The sequence below is a fragment of the Pelophylax lessonae genome (genome assembly GCF_965119305.1).
Source record: "Pelophylax lessonae genome assembly, chromosome: 6".
In the NCBI taxonomy this organism is placed as follows: Eukaryota; Metazoa; Chordata; class Amphibia; order Anura; family Ranidae; genus Pelophylax; species Pelophylax lessonae.
The window spans coordinates 55314178-55326325 of NC_138773.1; the positions used below are offsets into that span (position 1 = coordinate 55314178).

The 12148-nt window shown below is 42.4% G+C and overlaps 1 protein-coding gene across 4 annotated transcripts in view; it reads right to left on the bottom strand.

Moving 5' to 3' along the window:
* CACNA1H (calcium voltage-gated channel subunit alpha1 H) overlaps nucleotides 1-12148 on the bottom strand; it is a 742004-nt gene that overhangs the window by 86565 nt on the left and 643291 nt on the right. For 3 of the 4 annotated variants that reach the window (XM_082260602.1, XM_082260601.1, XM_082260599.1), the window contains 4 exons: nucleotides 6679-6805; nucleotides 5262-5387; nucleotides 1556-1645; nucleotides 242-455 (listed from right to left, as the gene is read on the bottom strand). In XM_082260602.1, the coding sequence (XP_082116728.1) occupies nucleotides 242-455; nucleotides 1556-1645; nucleotides 5262-5387; nucleotides 6679-6805 (557 nt within the window). The remainder of the gene's footprint in view (nucleotides 1-241; nucleotides 456-1555; nucleotides 1646-5261; nucleotides 5388-6678; nucleotides 6806-12148) is intronic. The other variant, XM_082260600.1, reaches the window with a different exon arrangement.

The following is a 12148-nucleotide window of genomic DNA, read 5'->3' on the forward strand; positions in this document are numbered from 1 at the left end:
TCCCTTTAGTTGTGATTATACTTTTATACCAAATATTTATGAAAAAAAAACCCATAAAGGAACAATAGAAAATCCTGTCACCGGTTTGTCCTCAATAACTGACCGCTCGCTCGCATCCTGTTTCCATCTCAAAAGATTTCCTTCCGGTTGGCCGCCGTATGAACGGTTTTCTAAGCAGCCTGAAGCTAGCTAGACTACAGCAGGCAGAGCTTCAGAAAGATTGGTTAAACAGTCTACCGACCAGACATATACAACGCCTTACTCCTGCGTTTTTTCTCCAGGCGGCGCAGTCGTTTTTCTTCCCGGCGCCTGGCCTCCTCGGCCTCCTGGTGCTGACGGCACTTGTGGAAGTTTTCCACCACCACCCCGACAAACATGTTGAGGACAAAGAAGCTGACGATGAGGAGAAAGGAGATGAAGTAGAGGAGCATCCAAGGGTTGTGGTTCCGGATGGGCTGCAATGACAGGAGACGGCTAGGATAAGCTTAGCGCCATATAGATGGAGCAATGTTCAACTGAGCTGCTGAACATGAAATAGGAGGTCAATGTGGACATCGAGCAAAATAAATAGGTGTTCAAGGACTAAAGCAAATATTATGTATTTCTGAGCATGCATAAAAATTAAACTCCCAGTCCCCTTGCTATCCCCCCAACCTTCCCTAAGCTGAACCATCGTTTCCTTGGTACTTACTTCTTCTGACAGCGACCATGCTACATCCCAGCTGATAAATATCAGGATCCTTATTGCCTTTGCTTGTGCACTAACATTGTATGGAAGTACCTGTACTGCAGCAATAACGTTCCATTCAGGTTTATGGGACATTAGTGCACAGGCATTGGCAGTATGGCGCTAGAATTTTACCGGCAAGGATGTAAAGAGGGTTGATATAATTTATAAACTTGTCCCTCCAAAGCACATATGTCAAACACAAAGCCAGCAGGCCAAATTTGGCCCACCAGGCCTTGTCATGTGGCCCTGAGTACTCTGAGTAGATATAACGCTTTACAGATACAGCCGGCCCTTTTGGGGCAACCATGATGCTGATGGGGCCTGCAATGAAATTGAGTTTGACACCCATGCTGTTAAGGAAACCAATAAAGATAAAGTACGGAGGCTGAAATTGCTATAATAAAATATTTGAGGGCACGTGTAGGTTCACAGCCCGTTCATTCTGAATAGGCCTCAGCACAGGACAAATGCTCCTGCTCTACCACACACATTACTGAGCGCAATATGTGTGAACAGGCCCTTACAGGGAAGCTGTCAGGAAAGAAATACAGAATTTGCAACTTGTGACTTGTTTTTAAAGGTGCAAGTTGAGTGGGAGGGGCTGTCATTGTCACCCTAACTTCTTTACCTAGTAAGCCACTGACCCAAAACAAATACACAGCTAATACATTTTAGAACTCCCAGCATGCATCTGCATCATTGACTCACTAAGGAAGGATAAGAATGATGGCCCCCGGTGCCTCCACCTTTAAACAAAGTCAGCAATAGCAGTTTACATATTTCCTAAATGCCAACTTTAAAGCAGATTTGTATTAATAATTGTACCTGTACATCAGGGGCCACGGCGTCCAGTCCATCATACATAATGTTCACCCAGCCATCTTTAGACGACAGAACAAACAGTGACATGAGGGCCTGGAGAGAGAACACAGTCTACATCAGCAACATCAACAGGCTTTCCAAGAAAATAAAGAATTGTAGAACATTGACAGCAGTTAAAGAGCAGGTGCTCAAGGTGGTGGGGTGAAAAGAGCTGAGGATAGGTAGGCACTTAGAATTGGGGAACTTGACTGGCCCACCATTAGCACTCTGCCTGGACTTGCACCCAAGACCTTTCTTTTTACGAGTACACTCCTTGACCACTATGTTACTGGAACGGATTGTCGGCTCAGCAGAAAGTAATGACAACCTGATATTTCAGTTGCTGGGAGGTACTGGTGGACAGAAATCTACCAATGCCTTTCCTGTTTCAGGAACTCCCGTAGGGAGGTGTAATCACTCCAGAACCCGTCCTTGTCAAGTCTAATGATACAGCAAGAAGAGGCTCAGCACTTCCACTGTGCTATACACAGTATACACTGAAGATGAACTTTAACACAATTTCTTGCAATTATGTAATACTTAATTAATCTAAGCCCAAAAAAAGAAATTTAATATATTGCAGCTTATCAGTTCTCAGATGTGGTGCATTATTTTTCTTATGTATAGGTTTTGTCCCCTTTATTTTCACTTGGTGAACCTAGCAGTATCACACTTCCCTCTCCTCATCTCCATTACATACAAAATGAGGTGTTCTGTAGTTCAAAGAACGTAGCTGTAAGGCCCAATTCTTATCTGGATGTTTTCTAAAAGGACTACAATTGCAAAATGCAGGTTCAGGTGCCAAATATTTTCCATGTCACCTAAAACGCAATGCAGTTTTGCCGCGATTGTTGCATAATTTATTGCTCGGCAATCGCTGCAAACTGCTTTGCATGAAACTAGTCGCCCAAAAAAAAGCTCCTGCTGCTTTTTGGGTAACAAGCTCCATGCAATCAGATTGGCCGTGTATCGAGTTTTAGGTGCCATTGAAAATAATGGCACCTGAACCTGTGTTTTGCGATTGTAGTGATTCTGCTGCTATCCCAAAACCTCTAGGTGTGAATGGGCCCTAAAAGGAAGTTGCAAGGATACATTTATGACAGAATCAATAGGCATTTTTCTGTGTTTGCAGAAAACTTACTTAGCTTGGAAAAAAAGCCCACTGTACACTAAGCACTCGTTTACAAGTGCAGTTGTGTGTACTGCCCCTCTGTAATGCGATTTGTGGTGGATGGCTTTTTTCAGAGGCATTTGACAGGTGGCTCGGAGGTGATATGTTGCCTCCCGAACACCTGCTTAATTAGTAAAAGCACACATGGATTACATGTGGTTGCAGCTTGGTCCCATTCACTTAAATGGGTCATGTTTGGAGATGGTTCGGCCTGCCAAACACAAAATGATGTATATGTTTTGGAGAAAAGCATGGTGGCCACTGCATGTAGTACCAGTTTAGGTGGAACTGTCAGGAACAAGGCAGTAAAACCACTGCTTAGCTGCCTATCTTATTGCCCCCCCCATGGCCATTCATGTAATTGAGGTCTAATGGACTGAGCGCAAGAGTCAGCACTGTGAAACACTCAGGGTCTACTGCTTGCCTACTTACAGTAGGGGGCAGCAAAGTGATGATCTCATTAGAGTGTTGCAGCTCTTAAATTATCCAATCAGCATCCTAGGATCTGGCTTGGGAAGCAGAACTTTGGAAACTTCCTTTTTTTTTTTTAGCATCATTACTAGGATTTTAGAGTAGGGAGTTGGGTAGTGTTGAACTGTGGACATGAAGGCTGCCTAAAGTGAGGATAAAGGCTCATATATACCCAGTGAAGTGACTGGCCTCAGGTGATACACAGAGATGAAACAGAGGCTGTCAATCAGCTGGAGTTCCCTCCCAGTCACTTTTTTTCTCTTGTTGTTAGCAAAACTTGTCAGAAGTGATTCATGTGGATAGCATGCGGATATTGCTCCTAATTGAGACAAATTAACACTATAGAGGGATGTGCTTTGCTCATATTTCATATCTGAGGTTAACAACCATATTACGCTATAAGGCAAAGGTATGACATATTTGTGGGGCATGTCATTTAGGTCCAGAGATTGTGATATTTGCCTGGTGTTCTGCTTTAAAGGAAGAGTTCCACTTTAAGTGAAATATCCAATAAAAAGATGGAGATCCTCATTTTGGAGCCATGAGTGCCACACGCCAATATTCACTTTAAAGTGGAAGTAAACCCTCCTATCGTTTTAGCCAAGGAAGCTGCCATCTTGGCCTCTGTTTAATCTTCAACTGCCATGATGCTGCACATGTAATCAGTTATGACATTAGCCATTGGATGATTTGACAGTTTAGTTGTGAGCACAACCAATGTGATAGTAAGCATTCCTGGCATGCCAGGAATACGGGTTTTCCTGTATCCAATTTTCATGTCAGGAGATTGTGACGTGTGCGTCTTCTGGTCTGTTTCAGGTTCGAATTCAGTCAACAATTCAGACTAAAATCTGACCTGAAACGGTGAAAAGGGATGCACCAGACCCCTGCTAAGGTTTGGGTAGACTGACTTTAATTCTTCGGCTGTCTTATTCAAATTAAAGTGTATGTAAACCATAACCATAAATTTCTCTTATTTCATCCCTTTTGGTCTGTTAAATATACCATTGGAAAGGATTTGTTATCAGTCAGATAAGTGCAAAAAAATACCTGTTGATCCTGTCAGGCACTCAGATCCGTCCCGTGCCTGTGCACACTTCCTGCTATCTCAAAGAGTCATCCTAGTTCTTATATTGGACTACAGAATGATTGGCCTTTATGTTGCAGAGATCTGAGAGTGGGAAAGGTTGAGTGGTTTGTTAAAAGGCAAATGGGAATTGCTGACACACTAAGTCCACAAAATTGGTGTGTGTCAGCCAACAACAGGGCTTGGGACCTGATTGCATTTCTGGGCAATCAACAGGTATGTTTCTGTTTTTGCAGTGTCTCTAAAGGAATTAAACATGAACATATGTGATTTTCTTTATTTAGCCATGACATACACTCTCAGGACCCAGATTTGAACCTGAAACTTCTACAGCATCTAGCTGTGGCTCTTCTCACTGTGCCATCTTGTGGTATCTGGTGAACCTTAAACTTCTTGCTCCTCCCATGAACTTCTTATTTAGGCCATGTCTCTACACTTCCTGTTTACCAGATTACTGTGCTCTTCTCTCCTTATGCTCCTGCTGCTGTCCATATCTTCATTACCACTCGTTACCCACCTTTGGCTTGTATGCTTAGCTTAGTCCCAACCTACAACCACTTGCTACCAACCTTCAGCTTGTTTACTGACTACGTTTCTGCTTGATCCCTACATGCTACATCTGCAACCGAATCCTGACTTGCTCACCTTCTGGTGGGGCGATCTTGACGACCGCGACCTGGTACTAGCACGCATCTCCACCATTAGAAGCTCTGGTGAAGACCACCTAGTGCTTAGACCCAAACCTCAGTAGAACCTGTGTCAACACTAGAGAAAAAATATATTCATAGTTCCTACAGCAAATAGAAGACATCTACAGGTCAGAAAAGCTAGGCCTGCATAGTTTGCTGGGTTCATTCAGCCCAATAATAAAGTTCAGGACAGGAACTATCAGCTATACAAGTTTAACATTTGCTTTGATTGACCTTTGTTTAACAACATACCTGACCAAGGTTATCGAAGTTGTATTTCCGTCTCACCCACTTGTTGCGTGGCCCAATGCAATCTGATCGGTTGGTGACATTGCGGACATCCGGCCCCTCGCAGGTATAGAACTTGCCCTTGAAGAGCTGTAATAAAGACAGACATTTATCCTACAGGCAGATAGCATTCTTCTAATATACCTTTCACAACCCCAGTAAGGATGGTGACTAAAATCTCAAAGAGACCCTGTCACAAATTTTTAAATATTTAGGTAAAAGCACAGAATAATCAAGTATTGGAAATGCTTACTTGCAGCAATTTACAATACATATATTATTTTTCGCCACTTGCTAGAGCATTTGGCTAATCAGTTTTCGAGTACAGCTCCCTTCCTCCTCCTCCTCCTTCTGGGGGTGTCTGATTGTGTTCTTCTGAGGAAGCCGAACCAGAAGGGAAACATGTTAAGGAATGCATGCATTTAAACCAGCATGTAGCCTTGTTACTCATGCTCGGTCGACCCACCGGATTGGCCCTTATGTACCAGCAGGTGGTAAGAGCCACATCCATAAATGAAAAGGTATGGCTTTTATATTTATTGCCATCATCCACAGGCTGATAAAAAGCTATCCTCAAAGTGTTTACTGACCAACAATTTTTCTAAATAACTGCAATGAGTTTGTTCTCCTGTCTTTATATTTTTCGGAGTGAATACTATTTACTTTACATTTCAACATCTGGCTTTTTGGAAAAATCTGTGGTGACTTTATTTTTGGATATTAATATTAATGCTGTTTTTTTCACCAGGGCCCTACTAAATCTTTTACCTTTTTTATATGGTGTGTAAGGTTCTGCTTTTGATTTGCTTAATTATATTCTTTATCGATTTACATATGTCTTCAATGTATGAGAAAATAATAAAATATTAGGAATAATATATATTTTTGGTAGCGATTGTATCATCGACCTTATTCTCCTTTTTCCTTGGTATGAATTGTAATATTTCAGTCTGGTTCTCTTTGGCAAGGAAGGAAGATTTTACCTTATTTCCTTTCCCTGTGACAATAGGACAAAAAATAAGGGGACCAATTGTCACCGGGGAAGGTAGGCCTGGACCTCATAAACACAATGACTGACTGCAAATAGAGTCACATATAAAATATTCGTATATACTGTATGTGACAATTATAGCTTTAAATTGTATTTGAACTCCTTCACCTAATGCATATAATGTTTTTTGTTAATGTCTAAAATAATAGCGTTCCTTTGAAATAGTTGAAGACTAATAGTTATTCATTCTGTGGGCAAGTTCTTTTATCTAGGAGTATATAGCAGAAATTCTTAAATAATAGATCATCATTTCCAATGTGCATGCTTGTCTATATGATGAGAAATCCTTATAATTGCAGTGATGGTGAAGACTCTCCTATTATTTTGTACCTGAACTCCCAGAATCCCAAAGATGATGAAGAAAGCGCAGCAGATGAGGACAATGTTTCCAATTGGTCGCAATGAGGAAATCAGAGTCTCCACCACTAGCTTGAGTCCTGGTGCTCTGCTGATGACCCTGAGAAGAGAATCAGAAAAGGTTTTGGTTTGCACAGTTGGCTAAAGGAGCACATGTACCAGGACAGGAAGTCCTTACAGGTGAAGGGTTCTATATATTCAGGTAATCAAAGCAAAGTTACTTTTTAAATAAACCTGTGGCCAAGCAAAAGTAGATAAGCCTCAAAGCAAACCCTCACTGACCTTTGTAGCACGAGGCCTTGTGGAGGAATGCATCCTCAAAGTTCTCAGCAAAAGCACTAGGATCATTCTCTTTTCTCAGCACTTCTCTTCTGTGTTGGCATTAGTGATTTGGAGTATGGAAGGCTGCTGATACACTGCTGGGCAGGGGGAGCTGAGTTTAGAACAGCCTTTTTTAACCAGGGTGCCTTAAGGTTTCTTTAGGGATGCCTTGGCAAAATGCCTACAAATTGCCCAAAAACCATATACAGGCAGTTTGTGAATAAAGCCTGTCTTTTAGTTAAACAAAGCCACAGGTTTTTATTGTGTACCATTACGACCTTCTAGCTGCTGACCTTCTATCGACCACTGACATCATCAGTTGATAAGGTCGATGTTAGTCACCTTCATAGCATCCTTGTTTGACCCTCTCCTGCCTCTCTGCATCAGCTTTGGGGTCACTTTTGCTGAGTGGTAGAGAAAAACAGAGGAAGAAGAGAAACATTGGGATACTAGTCAGTACTAGTTTGCACCTCTTATGTTTGGTTCCCTACATGTATGGATGTTGCTGCATTATGTAAAACTATCAGAATATTTTTTACATTTTAGAATTGGGCACCTCAAGACTGTTCATAGTTTTAAACGATGCCTCATAATTTTGGTGGGTGTCTCGAGATTGTCCATAATTTCAAAGGGTGCCTTGACTGAAAAAAGGTTGAAAAACACTGGTTTTGAGGATGACTTCAGAACTTATGCTGTAAACCTTGAGGGTGATTTGCTCAGGATAAGCCCTCATATACCCCAACACAGTCTACTGCGTTCAGTCAGATGTGACTGATAGACATGAGAAACATGGACCTTGCCAATGTACAGATGATATGCAAGCACTGTAATAGGACTTTCTGTGGAGAAAAACACTGTTCATTAGCTTCAAAGTTTTCTCCAAACACGTGGGGTTAATTTATTAGAACTGGGGAGTGCAAAATCTGGTGCAGCTGTGCATGGTAGCCAATCAGCTTCTTACTTCAGTATGTTCAGGTAAGCTTTCACAAAAAAAAAAAATGGAAGCTGATTGGTGTCAATGCAGAGTTGCAGCAGATTTTGCACTATCCAGTTACAGTAAATACACTCCAAGGCCTTGTAACTAGGGATCAACCGATTATCGGCAAAGCTGACATATCGGGGGCCGATATGCACTTTCCCGATATATTGGAATCGGTCCCTGAGGTTACCGATATTGCGGATATTTCGGGAAAGTGCTTGTAACGGAGTGATGCCTGCAGCTAGAGGCATCAGCCCAGTACCGGCGTCCATAGCTGACGGTCGGCTGTCTTGTAATGATAACCGATGCGGCTGAGAAGCCGCTCAGCTGTCATTACAAGGAGCGGGAGGGGGCATTCGGCTCTGATCGGGTCTCCATATAAAAACCCGGAAGTAATGTCATGAGTAACATCACTTCCAGGTACTGTCTGTCGCCAGATTCAAAAAAATTACAGCATTCAAAACATTCAAAAAAAAGTGCTGAGGAGGGGTTTGGGGTCTTTTAGACCCCCAGATCCCTCCACAAAAGTACCTGTGAAAAAAAAAATATATTTTTTTAAATGTACAAAAATATTGGCCAATATCGGCCGATACCGATATGCATTGGCCAAAATATCAGTATCGGCAACGAAAAAACCGATATCGGTCGATCACTACTTGTAACCATCACATTTTTCAAAAAGGTGTAACCATGCTTTAAAAAATAATTGTTCTCCCTTGGCCATTGATGTATGGAAACAGACACCTTCCCTTACAGTTATAAATACTTTTCTTAGTATTCCAGATACAATTTTGTAGGGTGAATGTGCAATTTTCTCTCACCCCAGTAAGCAGCGTAGGAGATTCCTGCTGGCTGATTATGTCTGGTCCACTCACGCGTTTCAGCCGAGCCCTGCGCGTGTGATTTTTTTTTCCTCCCTGGCAAAGTACATCCTTGCCTTGAACTGCAGTCCTCGGTGGATTTGAGGAATCTATTTATGAACAAACACTATAACGAGTCCCCAAGTCTCTCTCCCTCTCTCTCAGGAGCGGGGAGGTCAGCAAACAATTCCAGAGCTCTCATTTTTCTGCCTGCATATTCTCGTTCAGTGCTCACGTCTCTAATGAAATCACAGAGGACCGGGAGAAAATACAAGCTGCTGTTTGCTGGCAGCAGGAGACAGGGAAACATTGTTATTAGCCCCCATCTCTCCTTGTAAATAAAAAAAAATGGCTCTAGTCCTGATGTTGCTGTTTGACAAGGAAGCATTCTATGAGCTTTCAGATGAAGCTCTTGATCCACTAGCCGAGGTAAATTCCTATTTTCAACTATGGTTTAGAGAAATGGGTAATCTCCAACAGAAATTCAAGTGTGCCTGTCATTGGGAAAAATATGTTGAACAAAGTAGGCTGCTTTTAGTAGGAACTATCTGTTGTCTGAACAGGTAAATCTGCAGAAATAGGTACAAATGCTATTGCATCCCAAATTGCAATGGGGGTACCTTGTAACTGATCATTGAAATTGCCATTCTAAATAGCTCTAATCACAACTCACAAACTATCACACTGCCCCAATCACTGGGAGATGATGACAAAATTACCAACAGGTGGTACTTTACTCCATATAGATTATCTAAAACATGGGTGTCCAACCTTTTGGCCTCTCTGGGTCACATTGAGTGTAAAGAAATTTTCTCGGGACACATATAAAATATATACTATAGTTAAGGCATGTAATAAAATGCTGCCGCGCCCCCCGCACTGATTTAACACAACTAGAGGATGATCAAATTACATGGAATCAGTATACAGAGGATTACTTCTTCTGAGAGATAATAAAGGAACGCTCTAACCACCATGACCACTTCAGTGATTTGAAGTGGTCATGGTGGTAGGTGTCAAAAACACTGCACATGCTCGCCTCTCCCCCCCTCCTCTCAGCCTCTGCCTACCGTTAGTTGGAAGCTGCTGTGGCCATGCCCCTGACCCGACTTCCTTCCTCCCCAGCAAAAAAAGATTGTCAGGGGGCAGTGGGCCGCATTGCCTGCGGTTCTGGGCCGCAGGTTGGACATGCCTGATCTAAAATGAACTCTGCCCTCTCCCCGTTATGCTGGAGAGAATGTGGAAAAGTTGGTTCCCTACAGCACATCCTATGGGAATGCCCCTCCCTCACGAGTTTCTGGAGGCCAGTATTCAGGTGTATAGCATCCACGACAGGAATCCTGTCTCCCCCAAAACCAGAATTAGCATTAATAAAAATTAATATTGATCTGTACCCACTCAACTTCAGACAAATGGTTTTTACACCTCCTATTGGCTTCCAGAACTCTAATTCTACGCAAATGGAAAACCACAGTCGTTCCAAACCTTTCCGAGGTGATTGCTCTAGTAAATGACAACTATAAACAGGAAAGAGCACTTTCCTTCAATGCTCTATCCTACCAAAAATTCTAAAAAAAAGCTTGGTTGGCTTGGTCTTACTTACCACCTGTAACTAAGAATTAATGAAGTGTTGTTGTTTGAGGTTTTAAATCCTTCTCTAAGGAGGGAGGGATGTATTCACCGCCCCTGACCCGACGTCATTGCTCCCTTCGGGGCTCCGGTCCAGGGGCGGTGGATGCTACCCCTTTCCTCTCCCAGTTGCAAATGGAAAGATGTTATCTTATTATGACAAATGTATAAATTTCTTGTGCATTATTTGCTAATAATTACATGCACACTAAAAAGCTCACTAATGGAAGATGTTCCTCCACCCTGTTGTTTCTTATGATTTCCACATCACGTTGATGTATCCTTGTTCTCATGTATGTTTTAAATTCAAATAAAAATGTATTGATTGAAAAAAGAAATTGTCATTCTGCATTGAGGAAGGTCAAGGGAATCTAGTAAGATATGGTGCCTGGAAAGATTCAGGAATGCTTTGAAGTCTTCAGACTCTGGGTGTTGCTAGTGTCTTGTGTCAATGGCATCACCTTGAGATGCTTCTGAGAGCAGTCAGAATTTATTAATGGTGCATCTGACCTGCAGTTGATCTCCTTCTAAACCGGCCTGAAGTGAATGTTGCTTTCCCATAGACTTGTAAAGCAGCATACATACATGGCATTCAAAGTCCTCCAAAGTTTTTCCCTTTTTAGGAAGACTTTTGGATGCCATGGACTTTGGATGTCATGTATGTCATATTTTCAGCAGGTGATGTATACCTGCATATGCCCATTGTGGCCTTAATTTTCGGCATCCTTGCCACGTCAGGACCTACAGAGCGTCTTGCAAGGATGACGTCAGCCTCTAACTCTGCAATAGGTGCCCACGATACTTCTCCTTCCAGCAAACCCCATGTTCTTCTGCCCATGCTCAGGATTTGTTGCTGTTATCAGAGGTGGGTGGAGTGAGGGATGGAGGAAGTTGGTGCTGGGACACATCCAAGATGGCACTAGCTTCAGAGGGCGTAGATGTGGTGCAGTGGACAGTCTTGACCAGTGCTGTTTTCATAGAAGTGTGCACCCTGTGCCATGTTTGCGGGTGTGCACAGGGCGACTGCCTTGCTTTAAAAAAATGTTGTATTATTAGTTCTAGTGTAATTTTATTTATTTTTAAAAAACAAAAATTCTTTTTTTTTAATTTTATTTAACTTGCTATCAAAAGGGCTAACAACCCCGCTATATGATAGCATTACACAGGTGACAGGTTCTTTTTATGGAGACATCAGGGGTCTATTATACGCCTAATTTCTGTCTCTTCCTTTTTCTCCATCACAAGTGCTTGATCTGCTGTGCACCTGGCATTTGAGCCGGGATTCTGACAGCTTTGAAACCAGAACACTCAGAGCTGACCGCTTCCGGCTTCACACAGAGCAGATGAGATCAGGGGATGGATACAGCAATGTATATCTCTGCCCACTGGTAAATGGAAGTTGGAGGAGTGCAAGGTCTCTAACATCCACCAGCTCCTTGATGTCATCATGGAGGAGTGGAAGAGGACTCCAGTGGCAACCTGTGAAGCTCTGGTGAACTGCATGCCCAAGAGGGTTAAGGCAGTGCTGGAAAATAATGGTGGCCACACAAATTATTGACACTTTGGGCCCAATTTGGACATTTTCACTTAGGGGTGTACTCACTTTTGTTGTCAGCGGTTTAGACATTAATGGCTGTGTGTTGAGTTATTTTGA